The sequence below is a fragment of the Petaurus breviceps genome, unplaced genomic scaffold (genome assembly GCF_028583685.1).
Source record: "Petaurus breviceps papuanus isolate PSGF00001 unplaced genomic scaffold, PetGlider_PUasm1.0 99, whole genome shotgun sequence".
NCBI classification, from domain to species: Eukaryota; Metazoa; Chordata; class Mammalia; order Diprotodontia; family Petauridae; genus Petaurus; species Petaurus breviceps.
In genome coordinates this window covers 12,244,941-12,268,209 of record NW_027187465.1, presented here as the reverse complement: position 1 = coordinate 12,268,209, position 23,269 = coordinate 12,244,941, and the positions used below count along the sequence as shown (strand labels likewise).

The window sequence follows — 23,269 nt, the reverse complement described above, 5'->3', positions numbered from 1 at the left end:
CTCTAGTATTTAGCCTGGCGCTGGGGCAGTGGACTCTGCAGCTCTAGTATTTAGCCTGGCGCTTGGGGCAGCCCCTGGAGATAGGGCTGGGCCTGGCATCAGAAAGGTTTCTTCTTGCTCAGTCATCTCAGTCACACCCAGCTCTGTCACTCCACTTGCAGTTCTCTTGGCAAAGATACAGGAGTGGTTTGCTATTTCCTTTTCCAACTCATTGTATAGATGAGTCCACGGAGGCAAAAGGAATAAAGTGACTTGGCAACACAGCTAGTAATGTCTGAGTCTTCTTGACTCCAGGCCTGGTGCTCTGTGCACTATGGCATCCCCTAGCGGCCTGTGTCAGGAAGGCCTAGGCCTCAGACCCTTACTAGCTGTGTGATCCTAAGCAAGTCACTTCACCTGTCTGCCTCAGTTTCTTCATCTGTAAAATGGGGATAATAATAGCACCTTCTTCAAAAGGGTTGATGTGACAAAGGAGACAGTGTCTGCCAAGTGCTTAGCACAGCCCCTAGCACAGAGTAAGTGCTAGGTAGATGTTAGTTATTATTATCATCATTATTATGTAGTATGCATTTAATAAGTGTGTATTCTCGGTTCAGCTTTCCTGTACTAAACAAAAACATCGACTGACTGCTCAAACTGCCCTTGCACACAATCCAGAAACCTTTGCTGCAGAAATGTCCTCTCTCCCAAAGTTTCCACAGGCTCAGAAGCCACTGTGACCTGGAATAGCCTCCCACCTCAGGCCTGACAGCATACACCATACAAGCTTCAAGGAGCCTTTCCTGGAAACTGCTGTGGGCCGATGGTGACCTTTCCCTTTGCATTTTCTGTGCTTATATAAAACACTGCCCCAGATCATTCCTAGAAAAATGACCCAGTGATATGAATCCAGTGGATACTGATAACTCTAGAGCCTATACGGTAATTCAGAACCCTTACCAAACAGAAGGGAAGCGGTAAAGTATAGCTTTCAACCATCAAGGGCTTAAGAACAGTCAAAGAATGAATACTACTCCATTTTCTTTTTTTATTTTTTTTAAAGCAATTGGGGTTAAGTAACTTGCTCAAGGTTACACGGCCGGGTGTTTCTGGGTGGGTGCTAAGTGTCTGAGCCCAGATTCGATCCCAGGTCATCCTGACTCTGGGACCAGTGCTCTTACTCACTGTGCTACATGGTCGCCCCATCCATTTTCTTTTCTTTTTTTAAAAAAGCTGTTTTGATCCAGCAATACCACAACTAAGTCTGCATCCCAAAAAGATCATTAAAAACAGGAAAAAGCCCTATGTATATAAAAATATTTAGAGTTGCTATTTTTGTGGTGGCAAAAAAAAATTGGAAAGTGAGGGGATGTCCATCAATTGGGGAATGGCTAAGCAAAGTTGTGGTATGTGAATGTAATGGAATACTACTGTGCTATAAAAAATGATGAACAGGCAGATCTCAGAAAAAGCCAGAAAGACTCACATAAACTGATGCAAAGTGAAATGAGCAGAACTAGGAAAACACTGTACACAGTAACAGCAACACTGTCTGATGATCAACTGTGAATGACTTAGCTCTTCTCAGCAATACAATGATCTAAGACAAATCCAAAGGATTCATGATGGAAAATGCCTCCATCTCCAGACAAAGAACTGATGGAGTCTGAGTGCAGATTGATACATACTATTTTCACTTTTTTTCAGTGGTTTTTTCCCCTTTTAGTTTGTTTCTTCTTTCACAACACGACTAATGTGGAAATATCTTTTATGCAACTGCAGCTATGTAACATATATCAAACTGTACCATCTTAGGGAGAGGGGAGGTGACGGAGAGGAGAAAAATGTGGAACTCAAAATTTTTAAAAAATGTTAAAAACTGTCTTTACCTGTAACTGGAAAAAACAAACTATTTTTTAAAAATTGGAATTAATATAGTTAGCACTGCCTCAAGAGCTTTTTATACCTCAGTGTTCAGACACAGTAGTCAAGTAGGTTTACAGCAAAATATCCTATATTCTGTTGGAATCTGCAGGGGTAGCAGGGAGGTGGCACTACACATGGGCCAATAGCAATCAGCTAAGCTAATAACTGATTGTGTGTTCCTGGACAAAGCATTAACCTCTTGATGTCCCAGGCAAAACTACAATTCAAATTACTGGGGCAAGCCTGCATTGCTAGAAGGAGTTTCATTATCTGGGAGTTCCCTACATCAATGAAATCAGAGGTTTGGCATATATTTGACTAGCAGACTACTACATTACCATGCATTGACTTCCAATGTCCAGGGCTGAGAGGTAAAAGGGCCCAATGAAAAGAATGCTGGATCTGAGTTCAAATACTTGCTATGACATTTACACAGCTTCACATGCTTTAACTAATGGGACACTTAACAGCTTTGTGAACAAGGGTAAGGCAATTCATGCCTTTGGGTCCTAGTTGGAAAAATAATATTTATGCAACACTGATTTTAAAGATCTGCTGTGAAGAAAGCAGTCAGCCACACTCAACCCAGTTGATACTATATGCATACTTTGTCTCTCTGCACATGATTCTGTGGGCAGCTAGGTGGCACAGTGGATAGTGTTGGACCTGGAGTTAGGAAAACTCAGCTTCCTGAGTTCAAATCTTGCCTCAAGACACTTCCTAGCTGTGTGACCCTGGGCAAGTCACTTAAGCCCTGTTTGCCTTAGTTTCCTCATTTGTAAAATGAGCTGGAGAAGGAAATGGCAAACTATTCTAGTATCTTTACCAAGAAAAGCCCAAATGAGGTCACAAAGACTGAAAAATGACTGAACAACAACTCATATTTTATGCTTCTGAAGGTCAAGAACCATACCCTTCTTGATTCAGTTGATCCACCACAAAAATAGCAACTCTAAATATTTTTGTACACATAGGGCCTTTTCCTGTTTTTAATGATCTTTTTGGGATACAGACTTAGTTGTGGTATTGCTGGATCAGACCATTTACAATGATAAATGCCTAGGATGCACAAAATCCTGTAAAATCACTGTAGTAATTGGGTAAGTAAAATGGTCCCTGCCTTCATGGAATTTATCATATAATAAAGGGAGATATGAGACATAAACAGATAAACATACATTAGAATAGTAAGTACAAAATCTAAGTCAAGAAAGTGAATCTGACTTGGGACTGCATTAGGAGAGGGACAGCATCTAGGAATAGGGAAGGAATGGTCCCTGACCAAACCCTATGGGTGGAGCAGGCTGCTCACCATGCCAAAGGGAGAGTCTGGAATGAACAAGGGCCTGAAGAGGAGAGCCTTGGAGGAAAGATTCTGGGGAGACCTGACAGAAGGGACCATGTGAAGGAGGAATCAGGCTTATCTGGTTTGGGGCGAATTTAGGCTGGGTATAAAGAAACCCTTCCCAATAAGGAAAACCAGCCCCAAAGGGAAGAGGCTTCCTCTGTGCAAAGGCTCCCCAATACTTATTAGGGAGACAGACTGGCCTCAGAGTCAGAGGATGATGGAGCCTTGTGCTTCCACACTCCCCACAGTCCCCAGGGGACCACATCCGTTCTATCAGGCACACGGATTCTTTTAGAAATGAACGGATGGGAAAGAGCATCTCCACATGTGGTGGGTCATCTACATGTGGTGGGTCACCTGCTCCCTTCTGGTGTTCGGTGCCTACAGCCTTCTCAGGGTCAAGGCTGCATAAAGTACTTCTGGAAACTCACCCACACTGGCAGCAGCTTAATCCAGCTGGACCGAGTATGTCCAACACTCAGGCTCAGATGGGGGTTGCAGGGACTCACATGTCACTCTATGTTCTAGACTCAGTCACAGGCTGGAGACTCTGGTGGGTGCACCTGCCTGGACAATTCCCCTAGGGGCCCAAGATGACCAAGAAGCCACAGCTGCGTGGGGAAGCCTACCTTGCCCGCTGCAAATAGGTGGCAGCCTTTGACAGCTTCAAAGACGCTGGGCGTGATGTCTGGCTGGGCAGGGAGGTGGGACTGTGCTAGGGACTGCTTGACTTTCTTCACATCCACAAGGCACAAGGCCCTCTCTTCTCCTAAAGGGCAGAAAAACACAATTCTTCATCAGAGGGAAGGCCCACAAGGCACAGGGACTGTCCTCCAGGGGCTCACTGTCTATTCACAAGGAAAAGCTACACTGGGAGCAGCTTGTTGGCCGAGTGCTCCATCAGCTCCTTCAACAGGCCTGTTCGAGTCTCAAGACTTTACTGAAAACACCAGCCTTTGAGGTCAGACTACAGGGCTCCTCTGTAGCTGCTTTACAAGAGTCTATTTCCCCCACTGTGAAAAAAGAAGGGTGAGGCCAAGAGCTCACAGAGCCTCACAGGCAGCAGGGGTGAGGAGGTCTGTTTAAGCTGTGCTTTGGGGAAGCCTTTAAAGCTTCCCCTCTTCCACTGGGATCTTTACTCCTTTTCCTCAGTCAAGTCAGTCTAGGCTGGGAGAAAGACTGCCAGACAATCAGTTCCCAAAGAAAGCTATTCTCTGTGATCAGAGCTAGGATGGCCCCTCTCCAGCTCCAGGGGCAGAGTGATAAGGGTGCTGATGCACTCAGGCATAAATAATAACAACTACCATTCACACAGCACTGGTGAAGTGCTTTACCACTTATCTGATCTGATCCTCAGGACAACAGGAGGGAGAGGCTCTTATCCCCATTTTACAGAGGAAACTAAGGCTGGATTTAAAATCAGGCCTTCATGATTCCAAGTCCAGAATGCAATGCCTGCTGTGCCACTGAGCCCTTGCAAGGAACGAAAGCGAGTGCCATTCTCTCTGGCCAGAGACCTGCGATCATGAGGAGCTTCTCCAGGTCCTTGATGATGTGAATCTGGAAGACGGCGCCCACCCCTGGGATGTGGGTCAGGGAATTCTTCAAGACGTTCAGGGCATAAAGCCCTTCCTCGGCCCCGACCAGCACCACCTGCACAGTCAGGAAAGGTCCCAAAGAGCAAAGCTGAGCCAAGGGCTGCATTTCCTGCCATGCGCTGTTTCCCAGTGCACAGCAGCAGGACAGGCCGAGGGGCCATCCCACCGCCACCCCAAGTACCTGGTCGCTGAAGGGCAGGGTGCAGTTGATGTCCAAGCGATCCTCCCCCTCCAGCTTCAGCAGGGAGTTCCCAAGCAGCTTCTTTTAAAACATGAAAAAAACCAGACTCTGTCAGACCCTACAGGAAGCACCTGTCGAGCCACCTGCAAAGGCCTCAAGCAGTCAATGGCTGCTGACAATGGCTCGGGGAGCATTCCAGGCTCCTCCTATCGATCGGGACATTAGCCCAACAAGGCAGACTCTGGGCATTATCACTGAACTGTTGTTCCCAAATGGCGAGGCCTGAGCCTCCGAGTTCATCGCTTGCTTGGACACAGCCCCTAGTGTAGGAGAGGAGAGGACCCTGGCAGAAGCTGCAGAGATGCCACCTGCCCAGGGTGCACCAAGCATGCAGGCACGAGGGCTGCCGCAGTACAACACATGGCACCAGAGAGCCGGGCCCATGCAGGGAGATGTTCCCAAGACAGACTCTCACCAGCCTATCACAATACGATGACGCTGTCATCCATTAAACGTTCATGCATAAAAGCGCCAGCAAAACAAGCAACTAACGACTCAGAGAAGACAAGACAAGCAGACGCCAGGAGGCTGGTATTTAGGGATTTCCAGCTCCCTGGTGTTTATGCTAAATGTTTGCTCCTCTCTGTCAGTGTCCAGAAGCTGGACTGCACAGCTTTCACTGGGCTTCCTCTGCACCACCTATACCTCTAACGTCTCAAGCCTGAGATAAGGACGGGTGAGGCCAGCATCCCAGACAGGAAGCACCTCTCACCAACCAGTGAGTCCTTCCACAAAGACTCTCAAGTTCTAAACAAAGCAGCCAAGAGCTCATGCTACATGTCATGGCCACCCAAAGAAAAATGGAGAAAAGATGGGCTTTCCTTAAAGATCATGGGATGCAATGTTGTCACCATTACAGCAGGCTGAATTCCTAATGCTGAGTCCAGGTGGACAGGGAGAGGCCAGGAGGCCAGGCACGGGTGCCTAGACCGTGCTGCATGCAATTCCTCTGGAGCCAGAACCTTCTGGGCACAACCGGGCAGCGTTGCCACTGCTCTTAGTGGAAGCAATCCCAGGGTGGCAAGCCGCTCAGTATCACCACCTTCTCAAGTTACCCATTCAGCCCATTTCAAAAGGGAAAACCCAGTGTCCAGTTATACTCACAGCATCAGCCTCTGCTTTTTCCCTAGAAACTCTCCCACCTGCGACAACTGACTCTAAGGCGGTGACCCAGCGTTGCTTCTCTGGGAAGCTGGGGGCGAGCAAATAGAGTGTCCTCCCGGGCCAGCAAGTGGTGTGGGGGTGAGACTCCATCTTCATTATGTATGGCACATCTGGGGGGATGGCAGAGAAAGCGTATACTGAGCTCCAAGGAACTGTACTCTGGGCTCCCAGAAACAAGGAGGACAAGAGGGCTTGGGATGGGGCAGCTCAGACAGCAATGGGGCCTTGGGGGTCCTCTGAACGCAGCTGCCCTCGCTGCTCCCTCCTCCCTCTCTCCCATACCTCCTCCCCCTTCTCCACACTCCTTGTCCCTCCTCAGAGATGACACCATGCTCACTCTCACCTGTTTTGGCTGTATTTGCAAGTTCAGAGGCTCCCACAGCTCCATGAATGGAGACATCCCCATCAGGAAGGCACAGCTCAAATTCTTCCACTGGCCTCTGTCCAGCTTGGTGCAAGGAGGAAGAACAGAAAGAAAAAACAAAAAAGGGAAAGAGAACAAGGGGAAAGACAGGGCCATATGTAAAGAGAGGTGCAGGGGAAGTGAGTGCATGAACGGGGTTGGGGGGGGGGGGAGAAGAAGATAATGATGGAGGAGCAGCATGTGCTCACCTCCCGGGGGAGCAGCAGGTGTTTGAAGGGAGACCAACTACAGGGGTGAGGATCGCACTGACAGCCCCGACAGAAAAGGGTCTCTCTTCCTGTTATAAACAGAAAGCTATGGCCAGACGCCTGAGGCCCAAGCCACATGGAGGGTAGTCCCTTTCTGCCCAAGTTTACCTTCTCTGGCTTCACTGTCATAGATGAGCACTTTAGATCCCTCCAGGACAATGTATTTCCTATCCCAGCCTTGCTGTCCTCGTTTATTATTTCTGGGGAAACAAAAAATTAAAAGAATGTTTCAACCTACAAAAATTCTGGCCTCGGGTAAAGAATCCTAGAAAGCCAGACTTGACTTGAGTGTCTCAAAAACAGCAGCTGCCCAGTGTGGGGGCCAATGGCCTGGAGGAGCTCCCAGCCTCCTGCATCAGCACCTGTCCAGACTGAAAGAGGCTCAGCAGGTACCTTGGCACCTTCATCCAGCCTTCCAGTCGTAAATTAGTGCCTGGCTCCTTGAGCTGCAGTCCTGGGGAGTTCATTTTGTCCCGGCAGAAGGCCTCAGTGAAGTGTGTGGCGTACTCGGCGGGCAGACCACAGGTAGCTGGCAGGCATGTTGAACACTTGGGGTGGCACATTACTTGGCATTCTACAGAAGAGAGAAAAAGCACTTGAAAACATGCAGCCAAACCAGGTCTCCTCAGCACTTCACCAGTCAGCTCCAGGGTGTCTTCAGGTCACCAGCTTAGCAGCATTTTTCTCATCTGAAGCCCCCTTTCCCAGGGAACCCTGAATGTGCCTCGGTGCCAGTCACACAAGAGAGAAACCAGAAAGCCACACTTCTAGAACCGAGGTTACAAAACACACCCCAACTAACTGAAAACACTACAGTAAAAAAAAAAAGATGCTGGCTTTGTGTCCCGATTTCAGTCAGAACCAACACATCTCCTGAAGACGAGCCTGCTCTGACAGGAAAGTAAGAAATAAGTAAAAACCCAGGTCCTTGCCAAGACATCTGCACGAGTGGCAGTCATATGCTAAAGAAATACAGACACAGATTTTTCTGACAAAAGGGAAAATGTCTTTGTACAACTCTTGCTATGAGGAGCTTCTCTAGAGTCCTTGAAAAAGAAAGGAGAGAAAACAGACTTCTGTTAATTGGAAAGGTAAAACCGAGCTAAGTCATATCCATTTCTCAAAAATAAAAATCGATGCAGTGAGCAGAAAGTACAGAGACACCAGCAACCTCCCAGACTTGTTCTTACCAAGGCATTTGGATGCCTGCCGTCCAAAGTGCACAGTATCCAGACACACCGCACACTTTGTTGCTCTCATGTTCAGTCCCACATTGAATCGATGGGGGATATTGTGGTGCATTCGCTCTTTTAGACGCCTATTAAACTCTGGGAAGAAAGGGAGAAAAATCTAAAGTCATGACAGAAGAGGCTGCTTAATGACAGTTCTAATACTATCTGTTCATCTATATTTAAAATTCAAATTTATTCAGTTATTAAGTTTTAAGTTTCTATTAAGGAATATCTTAGGCCTCACTTACATGAGGTCTGTATTTCAAGGCTCTGCCATTTCATTTTAACGATGCAGGTCACAACTTCCTAATGTCTGAGGAAATGGCATTCACACATCGCAGCCTCCCTTCTCTGGACTCTGAGCTGACAAGGCACCGAGTGCGAATGCTCACTCACTCCCGAGAGTGCTTTCCAGATGGCTTGCCATGGCCAGGATGTCACCCTTATTCTCAAGGGCTGTTCCAGTGGGCCAACACAGAGACTTTGAGCCCTGGGCATGTGACAGACCACACCTCTGCTGCCCAGAGAAGACTCTCCATCTGGAAAGGCTTATGGCTGGGTTGGCCATGGGGAGATGAATTATTTGTCCACAGCTGTAGCTCACAGCTACAAAGATGAAGATGCCAAAGTGTGATGGCAGTAAGAAGCTATGATCTGCAACTGGAAGAGTCAAGGCCAATCACATGTCCTCCCTTTTCAAATTAATGTATACGAGTCACATTTATATATAGGTGGATTTAGCTAACTTCGGAGACCTAGGAAAGCACAGCCTCCGAGTCATAATGTTTGTTTACCTTCTGGTGTGGAGGACTCTTTTCTCCGGCTGGAAGGTGGAGCCAGCAGACTTACTGGGTTGGGCTGGTGCTCTGGGGACCTCACGATGGCAGACATGACGATCTGCTGCCGCGCAGTGGCTGGAGTGGATGGGTGAGGGTGATCTGATGCTTTACGATGGGCAGCTGCAGGAAGAACAACAGAACGCCCATGAAGGCATCAGAAAAGGGGGAGAACACGGCCGCGGTCTGATGGGTCACCCTCAGGTTTGGTCTACCAAGAGCAGGACGCCCTCAAGTAGCCATGGATGCAAGAGTCAGCTCCTGAGAAGTGAGAACATGTGGCCAGATACAAGATGAGCTCCAGACCCTCCACCTTTCACAGACTGCCCGATGACGCTCCTACCTTCTTCACGAGCCGATCGCAGCTCACTCCGGGTTTTCTGCAGCGCCTCCTCCAGCTCTGCACAGCGGGCCTTCTCCTTCTCCAGGGCCGCCTTCAGCTCATTGTACTGCAGAGGAACCTGTGTGGGTAAAGCAGGGTCCTCTTTCCGTCGACTAAATAAGCCCTAGCAATGGAAACAGAGATAACTCCTAACTCCTAGAAATTGGTGCTTTAAACTAGCTAAAGGAAAGCTGCCAGGGTGCAAAGCACAAAAGCCAGCGGGCATACTCACTGTAAGTGTATTTAGTAACAATTGCATTTGAAGGGGGAAAATGTTAGGATGAGTCACGGTCAGCTCTTCCCAGCTGTAAAAAATGGGGGTGTGGAAGTTTTCAGCAAGAGGGTTAAAGATGCTTAATTTGCCACCACCTCTTCATTTAACATTTCCAAGGTAGTAGAATCATCTCCTGACAGTCTTTGTCCTCAAAAAAATGCAAGTAGAGTATGAAGTCATGGACAGATTGCTTAGAAGTCAATCTCTCCTCTGTCTCTTATAATTCTAAATTATAAGACAGAGTTGAGCATTGGGTAGAGGGGAGGGAGACGAGACACTGTAACAAGGTTAATGAAAATGTCAAGATGAGGGACTTATCAAACAAAAAATGCACAAAAAGAAGAAACGATATTAACATTACAAGGAGAAAAAAAGTTATCCTATAGATGAACCAAAACACAAACAACCACTCGTGAAAGAACACACGTCCAGCTTAGCCATGGAACGGTCCTTTGCTAAAGCCATTTTAAATTGGAAGCACTAACAGACTCACATAGTCACAGAATCTACAGGAAACTCCTTTCTCTGCAGAGCCACTCAGTAGGAGGCTGGATGCAGGCGAACTGTTACTTGGGGAAGTTCTCTTCCTAATGTAGCCTTGGGAAATGTTTTGGCTGCCTGGTGAATGCAATCCTGTGATTCTTGGCCTTTCAAATAGTCCTAGACTTTTCTTGCACAGCCTGGCCATGACTACAGCAGAGCTGAAGCCTGATGCCCAAGTCCTAATGTCACTGAAGATAGTCGCAAATTCCTGGGAGATCTTTTTAGAGCTAAATTCTAATGTCACTTCGTGGATCTGGGACTCAAAGTGTAGAATGAGAGCTAAATTACTTAGAAAATAGTGTATTTGGGTTATGAAAATGTTTTTGCAAATAAAAGAGATGTGTACACACATAAAGTAACTCATACATTTTAATTTGCTTTTATATTTTAATGAATAGGAAGTAAAAAGTACAGCAGTGTGGGAGAAAGGGCAGGAGGCCTGCATTTCTAGTCCCAGCTTGGAGAAGTCACTCCTCCTTTCTGGAGCTCAGTATCTTCATCTGTCAAAAAGAAGGGGGTGGATTCCTTAGGGTCTCTTCTAGCTCTATACTTCTATGCTGACCCCTTCACTTTTCTCTAGCTACCCTAAGAGTGACCCCTCTAGAGGAGCCACCACCAAGAGGGAGGCCACTGAAATATTAAAGGTCGTGGAAGCAAAATGGTTTAGCAGAAGGCCTGGCTAACACATCTCAACTGGTGACAAGGTGAACTGTCTTCAGTTGAAAGAGAAATGACTTCTTTTTATCTTGATGTGCCTGGGCATAACTATGGTGTCCCAGGAATCTGACTGGGGATTCTTACTTTTCAAACCCTTTCACCCACCTTTTTCTTCTTAGCAGGTTGGTCCATCTTAGCCTGCAGAAAATCAATGAGTTTGGTTTGCTGGGAAATGGTGCCTTCCATTTTCACTTTTTCATGAGAATAAAGGACCTAAAAGTCATAGTAAAAGGAAATTAACCTTAGAAGTAGAAGCAGACCTACTCAGCTTTCTTCCAGCATCTTCTACAGCTACGACAGAGGGACACCCACGCAGGATCATTCCACATTCCAAGTGCTCTTTCAATCAGTATACACAGGCCATTTAGGGGCATAACAGCATCAGAGAAAATATTGTTTTAGCTCAGATGCCTGGCCAGGCCGTACCTGAATATTTTCCAGCTGATATTCCAGATCACTCCTTTCTGTCTTCAGAAGGTCGGCTCGATCTAGAGCCTCTTGGAGACCTTGAGTCAAACGGAAAATGTGATTCTTCTGCAAGTCCATTTGTTGCTGCAGTTTTGCTTGCTGGCGATAAGAAAACCATAACACCACTTGATAAGATACATAAAGCAGCCAGGGACCCTCCTACTTCTTTTCCATCACACTTATTTTGGATGCTGTCTTGCTCCCCTCCCCAATCCCTTCTTAAACTGATCTTCTTAGTGAGTCATAAAACTCTCAGGAAGGGAATTCCCTCCACCAAGGAAGGTCAGCACCTATCCTGGGTCCTGGACTCTTGAAGGGGGTCCTGAGACATGGCAGAAACCCCTCCTTGGCTTCAAGACTCGGCTCAAGCTCGGGCTTCCTAAATGCTAATATCTTCCTCTTTCCCTCCACTCGACATGTCTTACATGCCCCTAGTTCTTCATACACATGCCGTCTCCCCTCTGAGAGGTTCCACTGCATGCCCAGTTCCATATGGCAGGGCATGTCATAAGGAAGGTCTGAACAAAAGGCTGACACCTGATCTGGAGGCTCCCCAATTATCCACCGGCCATACTGTCTCTTAGTACAGAATTATCTACAACTTTTCCTTCCATTACAAAATGATGCGCAATTCAAGGAAGAGTTTTCAGAGATATTTCAATCAACGACAAACACAAATACTGCCACAACACGCTGAGACTATGCCACGGTTATCTGTGGGGCTGCCTTGGAGATAAAACCAGCTCAGTTAAGCACCAAAAAGTTCTTGTTAGAAATACATTTGGATTAGGGACCAGACAGGCCAGACATATGCAGAATTCCACCTTATAATGACTAGTTTTAAAGCAACAGCTCAATGTGTTTGCCTTGTGTTTCAAGATCATTACTTTTCATTTCTAGAATTCCTTTCTCACTAGTTAGTAAAGGAGGCACTGACTGCTGAGCACAAACATACACGCACGCACGTACACACACACGCACACACACATTAAATCCAATTATCACAGTCTACTTAAATGATCTTTTGTTTCAGGGCAAGGAGAACATTATTCCTAGTTTGGGGAACTAAGGAAATAAAAGTTATACTTTCTCAATCCCCACACCACAAATCAAAGAATGAAGTAAAACTAATATTAATGAACTAAGTGAGATGAATGCACTGAAATCCAAATCTCCTGGGCTTGTAACACAAAAACCAACTCTGCTCTCTGGTAGAATTCCAATGAAGAATCTCAAGCAGATTTTTTTGAAGTGCTCATTAATGCACCTCTTACAGAACCAAGCAGCTAACCTGCTTTTCTTTTTCCAAATGTGATGCTGTAAGACTTATGCGCTTCAAGGATCAACGAGTTTGCTGGTGCTGGTGACACCACCGACAGAGACCACAAAGTCCCCCAGAGCCTGCCCCAAAGAGGAGAGCTTGGCTTTGTCCTGATGGAAACCATCGGTAGCAACACTGGTGTGAAATCTGAGTCTTGCTTCCATTGTTCATAATAAAGTGGTATATGTGCAGACGTGTGTATGTGCATGTCCCATTCAAAGGAAACTCACTTTAAGGCTTCATATCTTGGGGAACTGAGAGAGTAAGTTGTGGTTCACTTTACAGAACCAGAGGCCTCAGATCATACAGAACCCAGTATAGAGCATGCTCAGCTGCAACAGCTGGTAATTACCCCAGCATGGTCTTTGAGCTGAGTACTATTTGATACAGGAAATAATCAGATAAAAAGAAGGGACCTAAATGTCAGAAGCTATCAGTTTTCAACTTGGGGGATACTCCATCACAGGGAATATGTCTTTGAAGAGGGGAAAGTGCAGACCCTAGAGCCTCACATGCTATAGGGCTGGCTATCACTGCCATGCCTTTTTTACCAAAAAATTTTGTTCAATTTAATCTCTTTGAAGATTTCCTTCAGTTAGAATCTTTTCCATTTCAGAAGGGAAGTCAAAGAGGAAAAAGGATCTGCCATACAAAAATTCAAATCTCTTGGTCTGTCAAGATGGAAGGGAAGCCCTGGGCCTTGCCCTCTGCGTTGGCTCCGTCCAGCTCTGTGCTTTCCTTCTGTGGCCCAAGCCATTACAAACCAGACCACGAGTTTTCTAGATAGTCGGTTTAATCCACCCCATTCAAAGATGGATTTCTGAAGATTTTTTTTAAAGGAGAAAAAAGAACTAATGAGCTATAAACAATCTTTTAAGGGGAAGTGAGAGCAAGTGTTTCCATAAGTTATGAAGCAAATGGTGTAAGCAAACGGCAACTTGACAAGGGCAGTTTGCTCCCTCCCCGTTTTCCCTTTCTCCCCATTTCTCCTTGTCTGTGTCTCTGTCTCTCTTCCTTCACTGCTCTATTAGCCTCTCTTCCAGCTCCCTTCCCCCAAACAGACCAAATGGAAAGAATGTTGATGGCACTTCCATACATTTGCCATCTCACCAATGAAGGAAGGCCCTCCATCAGTAAAAGTGTAGCCCACTGTTGTATTTTAACCCAATTTGATTCCAATCTGTGTTGTCCCACTGCAGCATCCAGAGGATTCATCCTGCGTGCAGGAGGTCTTTTTCTAGTTAGCTTTGTGTTTCACGAGGACCGGTTTAGTTCTAAGGCTATTCATTTGTTATCCTCCTTTTCTAATCAATATATGTCCTCAATGATATCCCTTATGCCAATTCTTTTATGGGAACTACTCTCAGGACTATGCTGTGAACACACTTGTCTGACCATACATGTCTTACCCCCGAAGCCTCCCAACCATGCTGTACTTCTGAGAGAACACTTGTGTTTCTTTTTTTTTTTTTTAAATGGATTTTTGGACCAGAGAGCTGCTTAGATAGTTTAAAGTCACTGAACAATTTCCCAATTGCAATCTAATCCTATTGCTGATACTCCATGTGGGGCCCAGTTCACGGTTCACCTGTTGTACCGAGCTGCAGAAACAATATATAATCTAACATTTTTCATCTACTTAGATTGTTCCTGCATCAATGGTAAGCACCAAACCCTTCTAAGCGCTTATAGTTCTCATTTAGGAGATTCCTCAGTGTTCTAGAGTCTGCTACCATCCACACAATGTTGTCTACAAACAGTAGTGTCTGAAGGTTATCATCTATAAAAAATCCCTCTCCCATTTATATGTTAAGCAGAGAGAGAATCTCCTTCATGAAAATGAAAAGCATCTCGCTCTCCTGTTTCGTCCCTGATTAATGTTAATTTATGAGGGTCACCAAAGAGCATAACCTTTACTCGCATTTATGAAGGAATCTTGCACTAGCTTAACATATGTACCTAATTCTTTGCTAGAGGAGAAACTTTAAGGCTATGTTGTTTTTTTTTTAAAGCTAAGTCAAATGATGTTTTTGGAGAGAAGACTAAATAAACAATAGACACAGTGGGATATTGTTTTCTCTGGTCATTCGTTTAACTGTAAAGATTAATGGCTCTGCCCCAGGAGGGAGAAGCGGCTGAGGCACAGCAGCCACCACTGTGTGGCTGCTTCAGAGCTCCTGGCCTACAGATTGTAACAGGACCAAGCAAGCAGTCTGAGGGGAAATCGCTCTTGCTTTAATCTGCTTGGATCTGGATCCCTGTCCTGGGTGGAGGTCCTGGGGTACATGAACAGTATGCCAGAGCCAGTGAAGGCTTCTGAGAGGGCAGCCAACTAATAGCTCCGGCAGCTGAGAAAACCCCAGCGATTTGGGACAAAGATCTCCTCTCTGAAAACAGAGTTCTACTGTGGCAAAAAGCTCAAGAGTCAAGTGGTTGAGTGGCAACACGAGCAAGCGGGGGAAGCAGGGCAAAGACAGCAACCCGACTTTGGATTCCTTTTTTGGGGACAAAAAGGATCAAGGCATGGAGCAGGAGGAAGACAACGCAGTCAGAACTCCTGCACCAAAAGCTTCCAAGGAAAATATGAATTGGCTACAGGCCACAGGGATGCTTAAGAAGGATTCTGAAACCAAATAATAGAAGTGGAAGAAAAATTGGGAAGAGAAATGAGAATGATGCAAGAAAATCATGAAAAGAGAGTCAACAGCCTGACTGAAGAAAATAACACCTTAAGAAATAGACTAACTCAAATGGCAAAAGAGGCCCAAAAAGCCAATGAGGAGAAGAATGCCTTAAAGAGTCAAATTTGCCAGATGGAAAAAGAATCTCAAAAGCTCACTGAAGAGAATAATTTCTTCAGAATTAGACTGGAGCAAATGGAAGCTAGTGACTTTATGAGAAATCAAGATACTATTACTATTAAACAGATCCAAATAAATTTAAAAATAGAAGGCAATGTGAAATATCTCATTGGGAAAACCACTCACCTGGAAAATAGATCCAGGAGAGAGAATTTTAAAATTATTGGGCTACCTGAAAGCCATGATCAAAGTAAGAACCTAGAAATCATCCTTCAAGAAATTCTCAAGGAAAACTGCCCTGATGTTTTAGAACCAAAGGGCAAAGCAGAGGTTGAAAGAATCCACCGATGACCTCCTGGAAAAGATCCCAAAAAGAAAACTCCTAGGAATATTATAGCCAGGTTCCAGAATTCCCAAATCAAGGAGAAAACATTACAAGCAGCCAGGAAGAAACAATTTGAAAATTGTGGAAACACAATCAGGATAACGCAGGATCTGGCAGCTTCTACACTGAGGGATTAAAGGGCTAGGAATGTGATATTCTGGAGGTCAAAGGAGCTGGGATTAAAACCAAAAATCACCTACCCAGCAAAACTGAGTATCATGTTTCAGGGGAAAATATGTTCATACAATGGAATAGAGGACTTTCAAAAATTCATGTTGAAAAAACCAGAGTTGAATAGAAAATCTTACATTCAGATACAAGAAGCAAGAGAAGCATGAGAAGGTAAACAGGGAAAAGAAATCATAAGGAACTTATCAAAGTCATACTACATAGATTTATATGTATATGTATGTATACATACATATATATGTCTATATAGGAGGGTATATGGGCATATAAATACATATGTAAGTATGTGTATATATGTGTACAGGTATACATAGAGGGTACAAGACCAATTGAATAGGAAGGGATAATACTCAAAAGGTGAAATTGAGAGGTGAGAGAGGAATATAATGAGAGGAGATGGGGAGAGACAGAATGGGGTAAATTATCTCATATAGAAGAGGCAAGGGAAAACTGTTACAATGGAGGGGAAGAACAGGAAGGCACAAGGGAATGAGTCAACCTTACTCTCATTGAATTTGGCTTAGGGAGGAAATGACATACACACAAAATAGGGTATTCACTCTACAGGACAGTAGGGGGGAAGGGGATGAGAGGGGGGATGATGGAGGGGAAGGCAGCTTGGGGGGGGTAGTTGGAAGCACACACTTTTGAAAAGGGACAAGGTCAAAGTAGAGAATAGAACAAGTGGGGGGTGGGATAGGATGGAGGGAAATATAGTCAGTCTTTCACAATATATCCACTATGGATATGTTTTGCATAGCTACACATGTACAACCTATACTGAATTGCTTATCTTCCCAGTAAGGGTGGGTGAGGAGGAAAGGGAAAGAATCTGGAATTAAAATTTTTAAACTTAAATGTTTAAAAATATATAAATATATAAATGTTTAAAACATATATATATAATTTTTTTTTACATGCACCTGGGAAATAAGAAATACAGGCACTGGGGCATAGAGATCCATCTTGCCCTACTGGAAAGTTGGAGTGGGAATGGGGGAGGATATAGGAGAGAACAGATTGGGGGAGGGGGTATATAGTGGGATCACTGTTTTGGTGTGGTGGGTAGGGGAAAGATGGGGAGAAAATTTGTAACTCAAAATCTTTGTGGAAATGAATGATGCAAACTAAAAATAAACATAAAATTTAATTTTAAAAAAATATGTAGTTTGCCAGAGAGAACTATTTGGAAAAGCCTGACTGATCCCATTTTGTATTTCCATCAAAGAAACCTTGAAATGTCTAATTATTCTCATAAAGATCTCTGTGAAAATGAGAAAGGCATATGGTCAATAATTATTGATGCTTTCTAGATTACCTTCTTTAGGTAGGAATACAGTCCATGATTTTTTTTCATCTTCTTGTCATACCTTCCTTTCCCTGAGATACTTGTAAAATGACCTCCCATCACTTTCACAATGATAGCATCTCCACCATGAACCCTTCAGCAAGTATAGGGTCTGGTCCAGCCACTTGAACCAATGGAGTGTCTGTTCTTAAAGGGCTCTGACCAATTCCCTGTCAGTTACACCAGGGTCTGAAGGAGGCCATTCCACTCACTTCAACAAAGAACACAAAATCATTATAGAAATAATGACACATGTGCTCCATTTCCCAACCCGGTGGCCATTCCTGAGAGGATGTCTCCCCTGGGTTTCAGACCAAGCTTTCTGCTTTTCCTTTTCCTTTCTGCCTGGCTTTTCTTTTCTCTGCTTTTCCCTGTTTTATGAGACAATGAGACATTATGTCATCCTGCTTTGTATCTAAAGTGGATGCTACCCAAGGCTGCCATAGCTCTGTCTGGCAAAGGGGTAAAGGTTTCCTGGCTGAGGTGGTTTCTGGCTTGGGGGCTTCCCAACTGGGGTAATTACTTTCATATCTAAAAAGCTTTTGAAGAAAATGGTAAAAAAGGAATAGTCTTTTTCCACTTTTCATTCTTTGGTATCATATGAACAGGTCAGGTGAAAGCAGTTGCAGTTGTTGATAACACCTCCTTAGCACTGTGTCCTTTCTTCTAGCAATTTTGATTTTGATCTGTTCTATAGATTATCAAGGACTTATTAAGTAAACACTGTGTGCCAGGCACCTGCTAAATAATGCAATACAGGGTGGCTAGGTGTCGCAGTGAATAGAGCACTGGCCCTGGAGACAGGAGGACCTGAGTTCAAATCCAGCCTCAGACACTTAACACACACAAAACTAGCCATGTGGCCTTGGGCAAGTCATTTAACCCCAATTGCCCTCCAAAAATCAAAATAAATAAATTAAAAATTTTAAAAAATTAATGCAATACAAAGGTAAACACAGAAATAATCCTGACTCTACTGGGAGGTATGACATGTGCATATCTAAGCACATACAGCACAAATACACACAAAATAAAGAAAAGCTCATTAAATACAGTGTAGTTAGAGGGTGGGTGCAATGACAGCTGGAGGAGGGGGAAAGGTCAGGAAAGGCTACATACATGTGAGAAGATGGCGTGCCTGAACTGAATCCTGAAGGAAAAGAGGGATTCTATGATGCACAAGGTGAGGAGGAAGGTGGGGCCAGACTTGGGGTATGACCAGTACAAAAGCACAGAGGTGAGAGATGGAAAGTCATGTGTAAAGACAGGAAGAAGGAGAGTTTGGTGGGATCAAAAGTGGAACAGTGTATAATAAGGCCACAGAGGCTGGGACCAAGGAGTAAAGAGCTTTAAAAGCCAAATAAAGGAGGTGATATTTTATCCTGGAGGCAGCAGGGAGTCACCAGAATTTATAGAGTAGGAAACAGCATGGACTTAGGCTTTAGAAAAATCACTTGTGGGGGCGGCTAGGTGGAGCAGTGAATAGAGCACCGGCCCTCGAGTCAGGAGAACCTAAGTTCAAATCCAGCCTCAGACACTTAACATTTAGCCATGTGACCTTTAGCAAGTCACTTAACTCCAACTGCCCTACCTTCCCCCCTCCAAAAAGCAAGAAAAAGAAAAATTACATGTTGTAGCTCTGTGGAAAGAGAATGGAGACCACATCCAGGCAAGAGGTATCAAGGGTTTGGTGAGTGGGGTTGTGTAAGAAGAAGGAGTCACGCACACAAGAGGTTGTGGAGGTAAAAATGGCAAGATTCGGGAACTTAGATGATAAGCGGTTAAGGGAGAATGCACTGCTGAGTTTCATACTGAGGCTACAAAACTGGAATACTAGAAGCACGGAGTCACCCTCAACAGAAACAAGAAAGTTTGGTATGGGAGAAAGTCTTGACGAAAAGATAATGACATGCTGGACACAATGAGTTTTAGATGTCCAATAGATAATTGGTGGTATGGCATATGAGCTCAGGAAAGAGATTAATGCTTTATAGAGAGATCTGGGCACCCTCTGCAAAGAAAAGATAATACACTCACGCAAGCTAATGGAGCCACCCAGAGAATTCCGAAAAAAGAAGGGTGAAAACACTCATAGTCAGAGGAGATGATATGGCTGAGGAACAAGGAAAATGAGAATGAGTGATCAAACAGATAGGAGGAGGAAAACCAAAGACCACAGAATATCTAGAAAGAGAGGCTTCAACAGTCAGACCCAATAAAGTACAAGGAGAATGAGAAAACACCATCAGATTTGACAATTAAGCGACTGTTGGACACTTTGGAAAAAGCCGTTTGAGCTGAGTGATGCAGAGGGAAGCCTAAAACTCAACACGTCCAGAACCAAACTCACTAGCCTTGCCGCCCCAAATCACCCCGCTCTGAACCTCCCTGTTCTCCTGGTCACCCAGGCTCATAGTTTTATCCTGCACAGCTCCTCACCTTCCGTCATGCCACATATCCAATCTGCTGCCAAACCTTGTTGCTTCTACTTTCATGTCCTCTTGCACGGCCCAAGCCCAGTTCAGTCCCCCATCCCCTCGTGCCTCCAATACTACAATAGCCGTCAGCTAGTCTCCCCACTCCAATCTATCCCCCAAGGTGATTTTCTGGAAGCAGAGGCCTGGCCATGCCAGGAGCTTCTCAGTGAGCTCCGGGATCAAATGTGAGCTCTTCCATTTGGCATGTAAAGCTCTGAGTGGCCTGACCCCTTCTACCATTTGGGTCTTCTTACACTTACTCCCTTCCACATACTTTGTGATCCACTGGTCTACCCTGGCTTGCACACACATGCCCTTCTTGATGCCTCTGAACCAGCTGATCCCCAGGATGGGAATACTTGAACCTCTCATTTTCTTGGCTTCCTTCAAGACTCAAATCCCACCTTCTGTGGGAGGCCTGTCTTGGTCCCCTGCAGATGCATATTTTTTTCCCTCTGATTTACATGGTAGATAACTTGTATGTAGTTGTTACATACATGTTCTCTTCCCAATTAGAAAGCTCCTTAAGGGCAGAGGGATGGAGAAAAGGAGAAAGGGAGAGGACATGACCTAATGACTGAGGCAATGACAATTTATTCTTTTTGATAGCCTGATGGCCCCATGGACAGATGATGCTAATATAAGTCTTACATGAGATGATAGTCACTTCCTGTTGGTTAAATGATCCTTTTCAAGGAACACCGGGCTATCTTAATTTGACTTGACTTACCTTGCAGCGTTCTTGATGAACAAAAGCAGAAAGACCCGGTGAAGATAATTGTAGCTTATACACCAAAATTTGACACATAAGTGCATCAAGTAGGATGCAACAGAGAAATTCTCCAAGCTACTTGACAACATCCTCCCAACTGTACCCGCATGTGCTTGATAACTGAGGATTTCAATATGAAGGTGGGCAAGAGGAGGATGCCAAAAAACCATGTTGGGAAATGTGACTCAGGTTTCAGAAACGAAAGATGGAAGACTTTCAGACTGCCTGGAAGCCCTGATCCTTAGAGAGCAGGCATATTTTCTTGTGCAAGAGAACCAGGTGTGGTAAGCACCAAAGAGGATCCCAGTTCTCTCACCAATGTCAGGCCCCTGGGTAGCAGACACATGCCACATTTAGAGAACTTACACTGAAGCTGAAGTTTACATATATTCTAAAAATATACAATTGCTAGCAGCCTCTGTCTAATTTTTCATGCCTGTGTCACTCACAGCAGCAACAGAAGTACTAAAGGACCAGTTTTTCCCTTTCCCTTTTTTAAAGGTTGCCATGGTCAAATCATTCTGCATCAAGGGGTGGCAAGTCTTTTCCCCACCTCTACCATGTGTTCCTCAGTCAAGAGATGATCATTTGCCTCTAAGAGGACCAGTCTCAATCAACAAGTTCCTACAATGCACCACGCACTGAGGATACAAAGAACAAAGTGAATAGTCCCTGTTCTCAAGGAGCTCCCTAGCCAAGTCAGGAGGGCACATGAACACATACAGGTCTGTACAAAATGAACACAAGGTAATTTGGGAGTGGAGGCAGAATGAGGAGAGGCTTTCTATAGTAGTGGGGCATTTCCAGAAGGAAGGTGAGGGTACAGGGACAGTCAATCCAAAGGTCTAAGTGAGACACTCTGGCTGTACCATAGTGTCTGTAAAGGGAAATAATATAGAACAAGGCTGGAAATGTAGCTTAGAGATGATCTGTCAAGGACTTTAAATGCCAGAGGAATTTCTATTTTAGATTAGAGTTAAAAAAGAGCACTAGAGTTGACAGAGTAGAGGAGTGACTTGTACTTTAGAAAAACCACCTGGAAAAAAAACCTAAAAAACCCAATATATTCAAAACCCTCAATTAAACACCAAAATAGAAATCCTGAAAAAATCAAAGGAGAGATTAATAAAACTGAAAGTAAAAAAAAAAACCCTACAAAGCTAATAAATAAAACTAGGAAGTGGTTTTATGAAAAAAAAAATAAAATAAAATAAACCACTGGCTTTTAGAACAGTTTTAGAAAACCAAAATACCAGAAGCAAAATTGAAAAGGGTGAATGTACAACCAATGAAGTTGAAATAAAAGCAATTATTTAGGAGCTATCTTGCCCAACTATATGCCAGTAAAACTGACAACTTAAAAGAAATGGATGAGTATGAATATAAATTGCCCAGGTTAAAAGAAGAGGAAATAGAATACTTAAGCCTATCTTAGAAAAAGAAATTGAACAAGTCATAAATGAGATCCTAGAGGAAAAAAAAAACAACTCCAGGACCAGACAGATTTACAAGCAAATTCTACGAAGCACTTAAAGAAAAATTAATTCCAAAACTATATAAAAAAAGGAGTCCTACCAAATGCCTTCTATGACTCAATATAATTTTGATACCTAAAGCAAGGAGAGCCAAAACTGAGAAAGAAAACTGTAAGATCAATTTCCCTAATGAATACTGATGTAAATTTTTAAAATAAAATCAGGGCTGATTCAATATTGGGAAAATTATATTAAACATAACTGACCATATCGATAACAAAAAGAACAAAAAAATGATTATTTCAATAGATGCAGTAAAAGTTTTTGACAAAAAACAACACGCATTCCTATTACAAACAAAGCATAAATGATAACTAGTATACATCTAAAATCAAAAGCAAGCATTGTCTGAACAGGGATAAACCAGAAGCCTTTCCAATAAAATCAGGGGTGAAGTGTGGATGTCCATTATAGCCAATACTATTTAATATTGTACTAGAAATGCTATGGTAATAAGACAAGAAAAAGAAATGAAAGGAATAAGCATAAACAATGAAGAAACAGAACTATCTCTTTTTTGCACACGAAATGATGGTATATTTAGAGAACCCTAGAGAGTCGACTAAAAAACTAGGTGAGACAATAAACAACTTCAGTAAAATTATAGCATATAAATAAGCCCATACAAATCGTCAGCATTTCTGAATTTTACCAACCAAATCCAGCAGGTAGACAAAGAGAATTCCATTTAAAACAACTGCAGACAATTTAAAATCCTGTAATGGTATAAACACAATAGTACTTTTTGCTGTGTTTCTGGGTTGAGTTTTAGCTAATCAAGTGCCTCTGAGCCTTTCCTTTGATTGTACCAAGAATCTTTGACTGGAAACAGTATACATTGTATTGCCCTTAACAGGCCTAAGGAATTTGGAAGATCTTTCCCTGACCTTAATAGGCCTACGGTATTTTTAAGCTCTCCTCTGCCCCTTATGATAGGACAAGGGAGCCCATGGTGGGAGGAGGTGGCAGGAGCTTACAGAAAGGGTGGAACAGGAAGGAGCAGATAAAGGTTCCAGCAGAGCTGGGGGCAGGCAGAACTGAGAGAATGTTTGTGATGTTGG

At 44.0% G+C, this 23,269-nt stretch overlaps 1 protein-coding gene across 5 annotated transcripts in view; it reads right to left on the bottom strand.

The window, feature by feature from the left end:
- The window catches only part of CIT (citron rho-interacting serine/threonine kinase), a 177,241-nt gene that overhangs the window by 13,934 nt on the left and 140,038 nt on the right, over nt 1-23,269 (bottom strand). For 4 of the 5 annotated variants that reach the window (XM_069081489.1, XM_069081490.1, XM_069081491.1 and 1 more), the window contains 12 exons: nt 11,339-11,475; nt 11,018-11,125; nt 9,340-9,502; nt 8,955-9,119; nt 8,119-8,256; nt 7,322-7,502; nt 7,037-7,128; nt 6,600-6,704; nt 6,197-6,366; nt 5,033-5,113; nt 4,771-4,906; nt 3,883-4,022 (listed from right to left, as the gene is read on the bottom strand). In XM_069081489.1, coding sequence (XP_068937590.1) covers nt 3,883-4,022; nt 4,771-4,906; nt 5,033-5,113; nt 6,197-6,366; nt 6,600-6,704; nt 7,037-7,128; nt 7,322-7,502; nt 8,119-8,256; nt 8,955-9,119; nt 9,340-9,502; nt 11,018-11,125; nt 11,339-11,475 — 1,616 coding nt within the window. The remainder of the gene's footprint in view (nt 1-3,882; nt 4,023-4,770; nt 4,907-5,032; nt 5,114-6,196; nt 6,367-6,599; nt 6,705-7,036; nt 7,129-7,321; nt 7,503-8,118; nt 8,257-8,954; nt 9,120-9,339; nt 9,503-11,017; nt 11,126-11,338; nt 11,476-23,269) is intronic. The other variant, XM_069081488.1, reaches the window with a different exon arrangement.